Source organism: Mobula hypostoma, chromosome 8 (genome assembly GCF_963921235.1).
Source record: "Mobula hypostoma chromosome 8, sMobHyp1.1, whole genome shotgun sequence".
NCBI classification, from domain to species: domain Eukaryota; kingdom Metazoa; phylum Chordata; class Chondrichthyes; order Myliobatiformes; family Myliobatidae; genus Mobula; species Mobula hypostoma.
This window is the reverse complement of record NC_086104.1, coordinates 87,196,150-87,213,213: the sequence shown is the minus strand read 5'-3', so window position 1 is coordinate 87,213,213 and position 17,064 is coordinate 87,196,150. Positions and strand designations below refer to the sequence as shown.

The window sequence follows — 17,064 nt, the reverse complement described above, 5'->3', positions numbered from 1 at the left end:
TCTGATAGCAACAATTTCCATTCCTTTTTCCCATACAGACTGGGAGCATATGGAAACCGAACAGACAGATAAAGAAAAAGAGGCAAGAGGCAGGAGTATAAGCACCATCAATAATTGGTCTTACAGAAGCTTAATCAAGCAGAGGAACTTATCAGTGACAAGGCAATGTCAGAATCAGAATCAGGTTTATTATCACCGGCATGTGATGTGAAATTTGTTAATTTAGCAGCAGCAGTTCAATGCCATACATAATCTAGCAGAGAGAGAGAGAGAAAAATATGATGAAAGGAATGACACTGTATGGGAGTGTTGAATGAGGCGTGATTTGCTTTTGGCCGAGCAGAATGGATATAAGAATAACTTTTGCAATCACCATCAAGGATTGATTTTAGCTAGTAGCAAGCATCTATAAAGATTGGATGAGGTGAGCCCACAGAGGGTTTACATACGAGCAGATGAAGCTTTAGGATACAGAGAGTTGGGGAGGGGGGTGTTGCTTGACAACTGGAGTGCAAACGAGGCTGAAACAGGTGTATGTAGTTCATATTGAACAGCATGTTGAGGCCAGAGGTGGTTGTGATATGGGCTGCTATCTCTTCATCAGGTGGGATAAATGCAGTGTGTTTCAATGCAAAAGATCGGACGTTGTGTTCGAAGTATTGGTTCATCAAATGTATTGTTATTGTCATGTGAACTAAGATATAGTGAAACGCTTTTGTTCCCATGCCATCCAGGCAGATCATACCGTACTTTGAGGTCATAAAAAGGAAACAGAATGCAGAATATGGTGTTACAGTTACAGAGAAAAGTGCAGTGCAGGTACACAAAGTGCAAAAGGTAGATTAGAAGATCTTTAGCATTTCAAAGATCTTCAAGAGTCTTATAACAGTGAGATAGAATTTGTCCTTGATCCTGTGGTACATGCTTTCAAGCTTTTGTACCTTTTGCCGAAATGGAGGTCAGTGCTGAATAGAACTCGAGCAATATGCGTCTTCCAGCCTGTTACTGGTTTGGACAGAAAGCAAGGCTGGAGGCTGAGTCTTACCTTCCAACAATATTTTAAAACTTTTCTTATAGACACAGGCACTTAAACATGTCGAATGCTTTCTAAACATTCCTATACCCTAGAAGATGTTTAGAACATTCTCTAACAGGTGGTTAACATGTGTTGTTCTTGCCTTTTATGGAGCTATTTAATTCGTCTTCTCAACGAACTTTCCACCCATATTTTCCATGTTTTCTTCAAACCTGGAAGGAGGCTATTCAGTCCATCGAGTCTTTTGCAGCTCACTCAACAACTCTATTCCTCATTATTTTTCCTGGTGATCTGTTCTCCTCACATGACCATCGGTTACCCCATATACATTCCCCGTACACACTATGGACAATTTACAGCAGCCAATCACCCCACCAACCCTCGCGTCTTTAGGGATGTGGGTGTGGGCAGAAATCAGAGCACCTGGAGGAGGGAGAATGTACATTCTCAACACAGACTAGACTGGAGGTCAGAATTGAACCGGAATCACTGAAGATGTGAAGCAATAGCTCTGTTATCAGTGCTATTGTGCTGCTCGTTTTAAACTGGACCTGCATCCAATTCCTTTTGGATTCAAGATTGTTTAATGTCATTTCTTGTACACAAGTGTAAAGGAGAACGAAACAATTGTTACTCCAGATCCGATGTAGCACAAAAAAAAGCTCAATAAGAAAAAAGAACGCAGTAATATTAAAAAAACACAATATATATCAATATAACCATATAACAATTACAGCACGGAAACAGGCCATCTCGGCTCTTCTAGTCCGTGCCAAACTCTTACCCTATCCTAGTCCCGCCGACCCATAACCCTCCATTCTTTTCCTGTCCATATATCTATCCAATTTAACTTTAAACGACAACATAGAACCTGCCTCAACCACTTCTGTTGGAAGCTCGTTCCACACAGCTACCACTCTGTGAGTAAAGAAGTTCCCCCTCATGTTACCCCTAAACTTTTGTCCTCTAATTCTCAACCCATGTCCTCTTGTTTGAATCTTCCCCACTCTCAATGGAAAAAGTCTAACCACATCAACTCTATTTCAATCCCCCTCATAATTTTGAACACCTCTATCAAGTTCCCCCCTTAACCTGCTACGCTCCAAAGAATAAAGACCTAACTTGTTCAACTTTTCTCTGTAACTTAGAAGATGAAACCCAGGCAACACTTTAGTAAACCTCCTCTGTACTCTCTCAATTTTATTGACATCTTTCCTATAATTCGGTGACCAGAACTGTACACAATACTCCAGATTTGGCCTTACCAATGCCTTATACAAATTCAACATCACATCCCAACTCCTACACTCAATGCTCTGATTAATAAAGGCCAGCAAACCAAAAGCTTTCTTCACCACCCTATCCACATGAGATTCCATCTTCAGGGAACTATGCACCATTATTCCTAGATCCCTCTGTTCTAAAGCATTCTTTAATGCCCTACCATTTACCATGTATGTCCTATTTTGATTAGTTCTACCAAAATGTAGCACCTCACATTTTTCAGCATTAAACTCCATCTGCCATCTCTTCTAACTGTCCTATATCTCTCTGCAAGTTTTGAAAACCTACCTCATCATACACAACACCACCTATCTTAGTATCATCTGCATACTTACTAATCCAATTTACCACCCCATCATCCAGATCATTAATATATATTACAAACAACAGTGGACCCAGTACAGATCCCTGAGGCACACCGCTACACACCGTCCTCCAATCTGAGACACAGTTATCCACCACTACTCTCTGGCGTCTCCCATCTAGCCACTGCTGAATCCATTTTACTATTTCCATATTAATGCCTAACGATTGAACCTTCCTAATTAACCTTTCGTGTGGAACCTTGTCAAAGGCCTTACTGAAGTCCATATAAACAACATCCACCATTTTACCCTCGTCAACTTTCTTAGTAACCTCATCAAAAAATTCAATAAGATTTGTCAAACATGACCTTCCATGCACAAATCCATGTTGACTGTTCCTAATCAGACCCTGTCTATCCAGATAATTATATATACCATCTCTAAGAATACTTTCCATCAGTTTACCCACCACTGACGTCAAACTCACAGGCCAATAATTGCCAGGTTTACTCTTAGAACATTTTTAAACAATGGAACCACATGAGCAGTACGCCAATCCTCTGGTACCATCCCCATTTCTAATGACATTTGAAATATTTCTGTCAGAGTCCCTGCTATTTCTACACTAACTTCCCTCAAAGTCCTAGGGAATATCTTGTCTGGACCCGGAGACTTACTGACTTTTATAATATGTAAGATAGATTATATACATTGATTGTATGTCCAATAAGTGATGCCAAGTATAGGAGTTCAAAGTAAATTTATGATCAAAATATGTATATGTTACCACGTACAACCCTGAGATTCATTTTCTTGTGAGCATACATGTAAATCCAAGAAGCACAACAGAGTCTAGGAAACGCTGCGCTCAACAGGACAGGCAACAACCAATATGCAAAAGACAAGCAAAAGAAAAATGATAAGTAATTAATATCTAGAGCATGAGATGAAGAGACCTTGAAATGAGTCCATAGGTCTTGGAAAAGTTCAGTGATGGGGCGACTGAAGTTATCCACTTTGGTTGAGGGGTAATAACTGTTCCTGAACCTGGTGGTGTGGGTCCTGAGGCTCCTGCACCACCTTCCTGATGGTAGCAGCAAGAAGAGAGCGTGGCCTAGGTGTGGGGTTTCTTGATGATGGATGCTGTTTTTCTTTGACAGCACTCCTTTTAGATGTGCTCAGTGGTGGGGAGGGCTTTCCCAATGATGGAGTGGGCTGTATCCACTACATTTTGTAGGCTTTTTCGTTTAAGGGCATTGGTGTTTCCATACCAGGCTGTGATGCAACCAGTCAATATACTCTCCACCACACATTTCTCAGTGTTTTAGATATCACACCAAATCTTTGCAAACTTCTGAGGAAGCAGAGGCTCTGCCGTGCTTTCTTCATCATCGCACTTACTTGCTGGGCCCAGGGCAGATCTTCTGAAATGATAACACTGAGGAATTTAAAGTTACTTGACCCTCTTCACCTCTAAGGACTGGCTCGTGGACCTCTGGTTTCCTCCTCCTGAAGTCAATTATCAGCTCCTTGGTCTTGCTGACATTGAGTAAGAAATTGTTGTTATGGCACCACTCAGCCAGATTTTCAGTCTCCCTCCTATATGCTATTCATCACCACCTTTGATTCGGCCAATGACACTGGTGTCATCAGCAAACTTAAGTAAGACATTGGATCTGTGTACAGCCTCACAGTACTAAGTATAAATTGAGTAGAGCAGGGGGCTAAGCACACAGCTTTGTGGTGCACCTGTGCTGATGGAGATTTTGGAGGAGATATTTTTACCAATCCAAGCTGAGTTCTGCAAGTGAGGAAATCAAGGGTCCAATTTCACAAAGAGGTCTTGAGGCCAAGGTCTTGAAGCTTGTTGATTGGTTTTAAGGGTATGATAGTACTAAATGCCGAGCTGTAGTCAATAAAGAGCATCCTGATGTATGCGTCTTCACTGTCCCAATGTTCCAGGGTTGAGTGAAGAGCCAATGAAATGTCACCTGCCGTGGATCTGTTGTGATAGTAGGCAAGTTGGAGAAGATCCCAGTCGCTTCTCAGGCAGGAGTTGATGTGTTCCATCACCAACTTCTCAAAACACTTCATCACTGTGGATGTAAGTGCTACTGGACTACTGTTATTGAGGCTGGTTACCACATTCTTGGGCACTGGCATAATTGAAGCCTGCTTAAAGCAGGTGGGGACACTAGTCTGCCAAATGGAGAGGTTAAAGGTATCAGTGAGCACTCCAGCCAGTGGATCAGCACAGGTCTTTAGTACTTTAGGAGTGTTTGTACAGAAGGTGACTTGCAGGAAATTGTGGTGGTTGGGGGTGGGTTAGTAGGTGGAGGTGTTGATCAGCCTTACTGCTTGGGAAAAGTCATATCTTTTAAGCATGATGGTCCTGGGCTGGATGCTGTATAGTCTTCTCCCTGATGGGAGTGAGACAAACAGTCCATGAGCAGAGTGGGTAGGAACAGTGTTTCCTTTCTTTTCTTGTTCTCTTCAGGTTAAGAACAAGATCTACCTGACTGAGATCCCGTTTTGCAAACGGGAGGGTTTTTTTTTTGTTGAAAGTAGGAAGAGGAAAATTCCACGCTGACTTAACAAAGGATGGTTGCAGGTTACAGAGTCAGAACTGTTGGAATTGTTGGTGCTATTTCTTGTGCATGAAATATACAAAAAATTCATGACTGTATGCAACATATTAAAGTTGAAGAGAGAAAGACAAGAATTTTGTTATGTTCCACTAGGGTCAAAAAACCAGGTACTTTTTCTAACAGGTCCTGGTATTGATTTGAAATTTTCAATTCTTTCAGGAAAATGCACGAGGCAGTGTTGAAGTAAGATAACATTGTCTTTCCACAGGATGTCACAGGAGTACAATTCATGCATTTCCAAGAAATATTTTTCCATTTTATCATCGTATAGTGGCTATTTATAACCTTGACATTTAGTGTTACATATTTGTCTTGATGGCTTTTTTAAAATATTGGAATCATAAAATCATATAACACTGAAGAAGGACATTAGGCTTTTTGAAAACAACTATCTAATTGGTATTATCCCTTCCCATTTTATGGCCTGTTCAATTATATATCCATGTCTGCTTGTTAATTCTTATCTCTATTGAGACGACATGTGACCAGAGATTCAATGTCCATTATCCAGCTCATTTTCAATGCCAAGGAAAATCAAGTTTGGTTTATGTAATATATTGCCCTTTTTAAAGAGTGTGAGAAAGATCGTCAGGCAGGAGATTAAAATAGAAACAGAAAAACAGGATGCTGTTTATCGACTTCAGCTTGGCGTTTAGTACGATCATTCCTTAGAAGCTGGTGGGGAAACGGTCGTCGTTAGGTCTCAGCACCTCCCGCTGCAAATGGATCTTGGACTTCTTGAAGGAAAGACCACAGTCAGTCTTTGTTGGCAGAAGCATCCCTAGCTCCGTCGTGCTGAGCACTGGTTCTCCGCAGGGCTGCGTGCTCAGCCCACTGTTCACGCTGCTGATGAATGACTGCATTGCTAGTCCCACTTCAAACCAAATCATCACGTTCGCTGATGACATCGATAATGAGGGGGTGGAGTGGCTGGTAGAATAGAGCGAGCATAACAACTTGAGTCTCAACGTGGACAAGACCAAGGAGATGTTTGTGCACTTTAGGAAGGTGCAGTCTAACCACTCCTCACTGCACATAAACAGCTCCTCATTGCAAGATTTAGGAGCACCAAGTTTGTGGAAATGAACATAACGGCTATCTCACCGGGTCCCTGAACACCAATTCTTGGGTCAAGAAAGTACAGCAGTGTCTCCACTTCCTGAGTAGAATGATGCAAGTGAGGTTCCACACACCCATTTTAACCAATTTTTACATCATTGAGAGTGTCTTGACCAGCTGCTTCACTGTCTGGTATGGGAATGTCGAAGCATCCGACTGTAAGTCCCTACAAAGAATTGCGAGGACTGCTGAGCGGATCATCGGGGTTTCTGTTCCACCCACCAGAAATAGTTATCAGGAGCGTTCCGTGCATAGGGACCTTGGTATTGTCAGTGATCCCTCCCATCTGTCCAACAACCTCTTGACCCCTACCATCAGGCAGGAGGTACTGTAACATTAGGGCAAGAACTGTTAGGATGGGAAACTGTTTCTTCCCCCAGGCTCTAAACAACTGAACTCCCCACCAGGTTTCATCGTGTATAAAGCACCAGAGGCGTTATACTGTTTATTTGCTAACTTGTGTCGTAATGCACATTATTTTTTAACTTATTTGTGGTAATGTTACTTCATTTGTGATGTATGTGAGTTATATGTACTGTGCTGTGCACCTTAGTCTGGAGGAACATTGTTTTATTTGGTAGTATGCATGAGTACAGTTGAGTGACAATAAACTGAACTTAAACTTGAAAAATGCTGGAAATACTCAGCAAATTGAGCCATGTCTGAGGGAGGAGAAACAGTTAACCTTTGTCGGTGATGTTTGATTTTCACAGGCAAAGGACTTGATTGTGGAGGGCACAGGGTTGTCCAATTTCAGGAAGTTATCTGGCGGAGGCAGTGGAAACATTCCTGGTCCACAGGGAGTCTGGTGCAGAACATTAACATTTGATCTGGATTTCCCTATAACTGTACACAGGATCCTTATTTATATATTAGAATGAGTTGAGCCATCACTGGGAAGGGAGCCCAGTCATGGTTGGCATTGTATTTTAATTTTCAATCTGCCCACCCCACACTCTTCACCACTCTTTCAATCTGGAAGCCAACTGAAACAAAACAAATTACTCTTGTGAATGTTGGGCCAGACTAAGCAATGTTGCTGCCAATTTACCAGCTTCACACCACAGAAGAGGAGCTTGCTGCCCTTTATCTTTCCCATTGTGACACCCTGTCAGGTTTTTGCATTGTCAGATTATCTGGTTGTTATCAGATCACCGTTGGGAATTTTGGAAGCATGGTTTGTAATTGTGATTCCATTTGTGCAATGGATAGGAAAGGTTGAGAGGGATGTGGGCCAAATTCAGTCAAATGGGACTAACTCAGGAAGACACCTCAACATGGATGAATGTGCAAAAGAGCCTGCTTCTATGCTGTGTAATTGTGACTCCATGAAAAAAACAGACTTCCATTTAAACTTTCAACTTCAAACCTCTACTATTGCGGTAAATATCTATTTGGTAGTAAATAGTAGGAAAATATATTGAAAGTACAATTCTAGTATGACCTTATGACGCACTCAGTTTAGACTCTTGTTAGCTGCCATCTCCTCTACAGAGGCGGCGACATTTCCAAAGTATTTGACTGGCTAGGAAGCACCATGTGACATCCTGGGAGGGATATGAAGGTGATGTAGAAATGTGAGCCTTCATTTCTTTGAGCAAGGATATAATGCTGAGGTTTTATAAGCCATTGGTCAGACTGCACTTGGAGTATTATGAGCAGTTTTGGGCCTCTTACCTAGGAAAGGATGTGCTGACATTGGAGAGGGTCCAGAGGAGATTCACGAGAATAATTCCAGGAATGAAAAGGTTAACACATTAGTGTTTGATGGCTCTGGGCCTATACTCACTGGGGTTTAGAAGAATGAGGAGGGATCTCACTGAAACCTATTGAAAATTAAAAGACCTAGATAGAGCAGGAGGATGTTGTCTGTAAGTGGACAGTCTAGGACCAGAGAGTCTCAGAACACAAAGACATCCCTTTAGAACAGAGATGAGGAATTTCTTAAGCCAGTGGGTAGTGAATCTGTGGAATCCATTGCCACAGATGGCGGTGGAGGCCAAGTCATGGAGTATATTTAGAAACATAGAAAACCTACAGTACAATACAGGCCCTTCGGCCCACAAAGCTTACCTTAGAAATTATCTAGGCTTTACCCATAGCCTTCTATTTTTCTAAGGTCCACATACCTATCCAGGAGTCTCTTAAAAGACTCTATCCTATCCGCCTCCACCACCATCACCGGCAGCCCATTCCACACACTCACCACTCTCTGCGTTAAAAAAAACTTACCCCGATATCTCCTTTGTACTTACTTCCAAGCACCTTAAAACTGTGCGCTCTCGTGTTGGACATTTCAGCCCTGGGAAAAAGCCTCTGAATATCCACACGATCAATGCCTCTCATTATCTTGTACACCTCTATCAGGTCACCTCTCATCCTCCATCACTCCAAGGAGAAAAGGCCGAGTTCACTCAACCTATTCTCATAAGGCACGCTCCCCAATCCAGGCAACATTCTTGTAAATCTCCTCTGCACCCTTTCTATGGTTTCCACATCCTTCCTGTCGTGAGGCAATCAGAACTGAGCACAGTACTCCAAGTGGGGTCTGACCAGGGTCCTATATAGCTACAGCATTACCTCTCAGCTCTTAAACTCAATCCCACCGTTGATGAAGGCCAATGCGCCGTATGCCTTCTTAACCACAGAGTCAACCTGTGCAGCAGCTTTGAGTGTCCTATGGACTCAGACCCCAAGATCCCTCTGATCCTCCACACTGCCAAAATTTAAAGCAGAGGCTGATGGATTCTTGATTAGTAAGGGCATCAAGGGTTATGGGGAGAAGGCAGGAGAATAGGGTTGAGAGGGATAATGAATCAGCCATGATGGAATGGCAAAACAGATTCAATGGGCTGAATGGCCTACTTCTGCTCCTATATCTTATGGTCATAACAATTAGCACCAGCCATTTCAAGAGAGAATTTAGAGCCCAAGATAAGTATGCTAGAAGCTTGGAGCACTTCCTTCAAAATATGATGAAGATTTCATTGTTAATATTGCTTGAATTTTGTTAACGTATGGGATTAACAGATAGGACAGATAGAGGGGCTTAAATGGAAATCAGCTTAGATCTTAGGGACAGAACAGGGACTGAATGACCTACTGTTGTTGTTGCATGACGATTTTAAAGCATTGGTTTACACGGAAAATGGATTAACTTGTCGAGTGTAGTCTCTAAAATGTCAGCAAAATCCCAAAACTCAGTCTAATAAAAACAGGATTTGATTTATTTGGTCACAATAAGCTAGTGGCTCTGTTTCCAAAAATGGGCACAATGCAATCTCCAGCCTGGTGGCATAGACTCCTGTGTAGTAGGGAAGGAATTTGACTTATTTAGTCACTATGCACCAAAGGCCTCCTTCATTCCTCTTCCCTGAGCTTAGAGATTCACAGCCAAGACTCGGCAAAGGACAGCAGCACTCAGTCTCTTCAGTGGGTTCCTTGTTTTGTGGCTGTCTGTAAGGAGATGAATCGCAAGGTGTACACACTTTGATAATGTACTTTGAACAGCAGAAAGAGATCCCTTACCGTGGAAGATACAGGATGGTATCATCACCCATTCACCTCAACAACTACACTATCATTTCAATCGTGCGTCATTTTATCGAAACTCACTGCATCGAAGAGGGCCTTTCGGCCCTCCAAGTCCATTCTGGCCATCAGGCATCCAGTAATTCCATTTTATTCTCGCCATGATCCCTCCCCAAATTCCACCACTCCTCTGCATACCAGGGGCAATTTGCAGTGGCCAGTTCCCCCGACAACCTGCAAGCATTTGAGACGTGGGGGGAAGCCAGAGCTCCCAGAGGAAACCCACGTGGTCCCAGGGAGAACATGTGGACTCCATGCTTACAGCACCAGAGGTCGAGATTGAACCCCGGTTGCTGGAGCTGAAAGGCAGTACTGGCAGTGTCACTGCGCTCTCCCACAGAGTCTAATGGGAAAAGGCTGCCAGGTTTACTGCCATCCAGATTCTGTCGTGGCTGGGGGTGCTCTGGAAATCAGCGAAAGGGCATGGGTGGAATCTGCTGTAATCGTTCAAACTTTGCACAGCAGATTTCTAAATACAGGTTTCCCCCACCATCCGAAGGTAGAATGTGGTTCGTGAGCAGAAATGTCGTAAAGCGAAGAAGCAATTACCATTTATTTATATGGGAAAATTTTGTGAGCGTTCACAGACCCAAAAATAACCTACCAAATCATGCCAAATAACACATAAAACCTGAAATAACAGTAACATATAGTAAAAGCAGGAATGATATGATAAGTACACAGCCTATATAAAGTAGAAATACTTCTCTACAACGATTGCCTGCACAGATCTCCGTAGCAAAAATCTCATGCAAGCGCTCTCGGCAGAAAATCTCACGCAAGCGCTGTTGGCATAAACGTGCTCTCCAGTAACCTTTAAACTATGAAGCTGCCAAATCTACCAAATAACACGGAAAAATACACAGCCTATATAAAGTAGAAATAATGTATGTACAGTGTAGTATCACTTACCGGAATTGGGAAAACAGCGCCGAGCACACTGATGATGGTGTGTTAGACTGAGTCGTCGCAGGTTGGCTGGTGCAGTGGCCCCCACCCTCCAGGCCGCCGACCCGATATATTGCCGCGAAGAACGCAGCGGTAGCCGGGAGGCACACAGCACATCGTTAAGAAAAAGGCCGAAATAAACATGCTAATTAATTAGGTGCTGCCCGGCACGTAAATGTCGGCTCAGATCAGAGGCGATTGCCGATTGCATCGCCTCTGATTTGGGTGGACAATTACGTGCTAGGCGGCACCTAATTAATTAGTATGTTTATTTTGGTTTTTTTCTTAAAGATGTGCTGTGTGCCTCCCGGCTACCGCTGCATTCTCCACGAATCGGTACAGTATCCGTCCGGGGCCCATGTGGTGGGACACAGGGGTGTCATCTCATTGTCGATCAGGGAAGGCAGCTCATCTCCTATGACTGCCCGCCTCGATCTTGAAGGTCGAGGTTCGTCGTCTGCTGTGGCTGATGTGGAAGGCTTGCTTGACTGCTGAGCCTTGCGCATTTTTCTATCATACAATTGTTTGTAAGCACTCAACCCTAAACCTACGTACCCTTTCAAAATTAAAGTCGTACTTTATCATTGCAGCGAAAATCTCACGCAGTTGCTTCACTTTCTGCATTCAGTTTCGATTGTTATCCTTTCCTCTTCCAATTGCATCAGCTCTTCATCTATCAGTTCTTGGTCATGGGATGCCAAAACCTCTTCAACATCATCTTCGTCAACTTCCACAAGCCAAATTCACTTTGTCCTTGCTTCGTTCACCACGATCGGAACGCTTAATTATGTCTAGTTTTACGCTAAGTGTAACACCCTTACTCTTTCAGGCTTTTCCGACACCTTAGAACTCATCTTGCTAACGGCTGCTCAATGCAACGTGTTTAAGCAATGCCGTTCCGAATCCGGGGCAGAGCGGCTGCTCGGGGCGCGTGCTGCCTTTCTTCGTAACAGTGAAAGCACCTTCTGAAAGTGAAAACAGGGTACTAATGTAGGTCTTTCGTAACAGTGAGGTTTCGTAAAGCGAACGTTTGAAAAGCGGGGGACACCTGTACAAACTCTTCTCCATCCTGCCATCTGGAAAAAGGCACCGAAGCATTCCGTCTCTCACGACCAGACAATGTAACAGTTTCTTCCCCCAAGCCATCAGACTCCTTAATACCCAGAGACTAGACTGACCCCAACCTACTGCCCTCTACTATGCCTACTGTTTTGTTTATTATTTATTGTTATTTATTTTAGTGCCTGCACTGTTTTGTGCACTTTATGCAGTCCTGGATGGGTCTGTAGTCTAGTGTAGTTTTTGTGTTTTTTTTTCTTATGTACAAACGTTCGTAGTTCAGTGTAGTTTTTGTATTGTTTCATGTAGCACCATGGTCCTGGAAAACGTTGTCTCATTTTTACTATGTTCTGTACCAGCAGTTATGGTTGAAATGACAATAAAAAGTGACTTGACTTGACTTGAAATGGGGTACGGTGCTTCTGGACACATTGCATACTTCATGCTGTTTGCAGCCTTGATATTAAGCATGTTAATATTCCACGCTGGATCATTCTGGAGCAGGTTTACCTGTCTCTCTGTGTGGGGATTTACTTCCCATTTGTAAATCATTTGTTTACACAAGGAAGGTGCACAGGATAGAAACAGACCCCTGAACCCATGAGACCTGCAACATCCATCAACACTACGCAGATTTATTTATGCCCCTTGCATCTCCATCAAATTCCCCACCCCGGATTGTAACAGCTCAGCTGCACGAGGGGCAGTTTCCAGTGGCCAGTTATTCTGCAAACTCGCTAGATGTTGTGATGTGAGAGGAATCCAGGGTATTCAGACAAAGACCCTGCAAACTCGCCACATACTCCCAATGAGTTGACAAATATTACAATTTCCAGCATAACCCACAGCCTCACGGTCACTTAAACCATCGTCTCTTTCCACAAAGTGATTTCAGAATCCACCACATTTCCAAACTGTGCACCATGACTGAATGTTACATCAGTCTTCCTGCAAAGTTAAAGTTGAGTTTATTGAAACATACAGAAGCAGGTGTATGTATGAGTGTAGTGAAAAGCTTACTTACATCAGTATCATGGGCTGATTGCATAAAATAAACATCAGTTATAGAGTCGGTACTACTGCACAGAATAGGCCCTTTGGCCATGATGGCCTGATTTTTTGCAAGCAAGAGCACATTAGAACAAAGAAAAAGTCCATTGCAGTGCAAAGTTATATTAAGTCAGAGCACCCGCAGTATATTTCCTTCCCATCTTAATTTCTAACCAGGATGTTTTCCAGCGACCAACTTTGTGATTAGAATCATCTCCTGCTAAAGAAAAGACTGGGACCCACTGCAATTTGCCTTATTGCCTCAATAGGGCTGCAAGAGATGCAATTCCACTGGCTTTCCACTTGGCCTTCGATGCCCTGGACGATAATAATATACAGGTCAGGCCGTTATTTATTGACTACAGCTCAGCGTACACCCCATCAGTTCTAATAAAAAAGCTCCAAAACCTGGGCCTCTGTTCCTCCATCTGCAGTTGTATATTTGAGTTCCTCATTAGGAGACCACAATCTGTGCAGATTGAAAATAACATCTTCTCGCTGACAATCAACACTGGGGCACCTCAAGGATGTGTGCTTAGCCCACCGCTCTACTCTCTATATACCCATGGCTGTCTGGCTAGGCACAGCTGAAACACCATTTCTGAATTTGTTGACAATACAACCATTATTGGCAGAATTTCAGATGGTGAAGAGGAGATGTACAGGAGCGAGATCGATCAGCTAGTTGAATAGTGTTGCAGCAACACCCTTGCCCTCAATGTCAGACCAGGAAACTGATTGCAGACTTCAGGAAAACACAACAGTTCTCACCGAGGGATCAGAAGCGAAAAGGATGAGCAATATCAAATTCCTGGGTGTCAACGTCTCTGAGTCTTGATCCAGGGCCCAACATAGTGACGCAATTACAGAGAAGGCACGACAACTGCTATATTTCATTAGGAGTTTGAGGAAACATAGCAGGTCATCAAAGACTTTCGCAAATTTCTACGTTTGTACAATGGAGAGCATTCTAACTGGTTACACCGCCAGCTGGTACGGAGGGACCACGGTGCAGGATCGGAGTAAGCTGCAGAAAGTTGTAAGTTCAGCCAGCTGCATCGTGGGCACCCACCGTGAGGGACACCTTCGAAAGGATGTGCCTCGGAAAGGCGGCATCGGCATCCATCATTAAGAACCTCTGTCACGCAGCTCATGTCATCCTTGCTGCCATCATTGAGGTACAGCAGCCTGAAGGCTCACACTCAACATTTCAGGGGCAGTTTTTTCCCCTCCACTGTCAGATTTCTGAATGGACAATGAACCCATGAATCTTTTTTCAGTATTTTCCCCTATTTGCACTACTTAGTTAATTAATTTTATTTACATTTCTTGTTGTAATTTATAGTTTTTCTTACTATGTATTGCAATGTACTGCTGCCACAAAACAACAAATTTTTAAGACTTATGCCAGTGATATTAAACCTGATTCTGATTTTTGGGGAATGCATAGAATTTATTTTACTTTATAGGATTTTGGCAGTTTTGCTGCTGTCAATACGGCAGATTTTAGGGATGTACGCAGCAGGTAGTGCTAACCAAAATGTCCAAAATGGCAAAGAAGCACTTGATCTAATTGCCAGTGACTAATATATCAGCAGAAAGAGCTGATAATACTCTGCAGGTGTGGGAGCAGCATCCACAGAGTGGCTAGAAGTTATCCTTCCAAGTTAATAACGTCATAAATGAGCTGATGAAGATTCATTATCTTGGAACATTAATTCTCCTCTCCCCAAGGATGTCACCTGACCTCCTGTGTACTTTCAGCATTTTGTATGTATGCTTCAGAATTTCACCAATTGCAGCATTTTGGATTTGAGTTAGCAGGTTTCTGTTACCTTCAGGTCTTTATATTACAGGATGATCGCGCATTCCGTGAAAGGAGCATTGTATCTTTAAGGTTAACTTGTGCATCAGAAGAGGTGGGCGCTTGACTCTGCTAGAACTAGTCTGTTAAAGTAGGACTTTTTCAGCAGGAATCTTATGATAATAAGGATTGTGGAGTGAGGATGTTCTGGTCCAGTATATCCTCAGTCCAAAAGAAGGGTCTCGAGCTGAAATGTTGACACTCCCATTTCCCTACGCAGATGCTGCCTGACCTGCTGAGTTCCTCCTGTATTTTGTTTGTTATTGCATATCCTTGTGCCACCCTTTCTTACAGAGATGATAGTTGGCTCATTCAACATTGAAGTAATGTGTTTTGTTCTCTTTGTTTCATTTTAGGTTGTTCCATTGACGTGGTGGTCACTGATCAGGGATTCCAGTTACTACACGTTGTCGGTGATGGCACTGATCTTGGTAAGGATGCTACTGGGCTCTGTTGCAGTAGCCAAATATCCACATCTCAGAGAGGTGTTGCGAGGGAATTTCGCGATCTGATGGGGTTGATGAGGTGGAATAAAGTTACTGAAAATGAGCAAATGGTGACACATGTCCTTTCAGTTTGCTTGCTTTCCAATGGGAGTCTGTCCTTTGCAAGAGAATCAACACTTCTTACTCAGGAAACAATTAAAAAAACAGAATGGTGCAGGATTTATTCTCTGATGATGATCTATCTTTAACTCTGCATGAATTCAGCAGAGTGACAGTCCACTAAAAAAGAGACATTTGAAGACTGTAACGGAAGAAAGTTCAGTGTTGATGACTGCGAAGTTATTTTAAAAAGCAACAAAAGATTTGCCAAAAATGACCCAGCTCAGTGGTAGTTACACTTGGTGTACTGTTCCCCATAGCTTTGTACCCCACCACCAAACTTTCATGTACTTGCCATGCGGGAAGCTTCTTTGGACCTCACTGAACACGTGCCAATGCGATTGACGAGATTACACCAGAGATTAATGCTCTTGAGTCTCCTTAAAGCACCTCTATCATTCTGTGATGGATAAACACAGAAAGGGTGGTCAGATATTTATCAGATCTGTGAGAATGAGAGGATTACTCATGGCCTTCAGTATATGTTGAACTCACCCCATAAATCCAGTGAATACTTAACAGGGTCAGGCAACATCCTAGGAGAAGAGGGCAAGAGCTGTAAGTCAGGACCCAATGGCTTTGTGTCCAAACAGAATGATTTCAGCTGAAGGGTAATGGGGAAGAAGGTGAGAATGGCGTTGATAACCAAAATTCAGCCATGATTGACTAGCAGAGCAGACTCAATGGGCTGATTGGTCCAATTCTGTTCCTATACCTTGTGTTCTTATGGTCTTCATTTGGGGTATATAAGCAAGTGCAGAGCCAAAAATGACTTGGAAATAGAGGAAGGGACAAGGGAGGATCAAAAAGAAGGATGTATCTTTTCTTCGGTTGTCCATCGAAATCCGATGACGACGTCTACTCCTTTAACGGTGAGATCTTTGATGACTGTACAGTCCTATCCTGGACCCACAAGCTCTATTGCAGGTGGGACATGTATATGTGGTAGTGGTGGCAACCATGGCTGGCTTTCTCCTGGCTCTCTTCTGCGGTCCTCTGGTTGTTTTTCCATCTCCAGAATACGAACCCCGTCCCTACACAGCTGTCACCAATTGGTACGGTCAGCAGCAACATCCTCCAGGTCCTTGGGTCTGATCTTGCACTTCCTTAAAGCATTCTTCATCTGATCCTTCTAACACTTCTTCGGCCTTCCAGCTGAGAGTCGACCATGTTGTAGCTGGCCATATAACACTCTGCAGGGTAGCCGACATGGAGGCATCCTTATGTATAGGAAGGGTAATTAAATGAATATATGGATAATGGGAGACAGGTAAGATTGGGACAGGAGTAGGGCATATGTCTTCTTCAAGGATTAATTTCATTCACCATTTCCATTTACATGTATTAGGAAATTGTGTGTTAATGTGACATGCAACAAAAAATGACAACATTCAGCAATTATACAGAATAAAGAATTATAATAAAGACCATAAGATTTAGGAACAGAAGTAGGCCATTTGGCCCATTGAGTCTGCTGTGCCATTTATCATGGGCTGATCCACTTTATCCAGACATTCCCACTCCCCTGCTTTCACCCCGTACTCTTTGATGCCCT

At 43.0% G+C, this 17,064-nt stretch overlaps 1 protein-coding gene across 1 annotated transcript in view; it reads left to right on the top strand.

Moving 5' to 3' along the window:
• slc24a3 (solute carrier family 24 member 3) overlaps positions 1 to 17,064 on the top strand; it is a 372,465-nt gene that overhangs the window by 296,940 nt on the left and 58,461 nt on the right. The window contains exon 7 of the mRNA XM_063056262.1: positions 15,261 to 15,335. Coding sequence (XP_062912332.1) covers positions 15,261 to 15,335 — 75 coding nt within the window. The remainder of the gene's footprint in view (positions 1 to 15,260; positions 15,336 to 17,064) is intronic.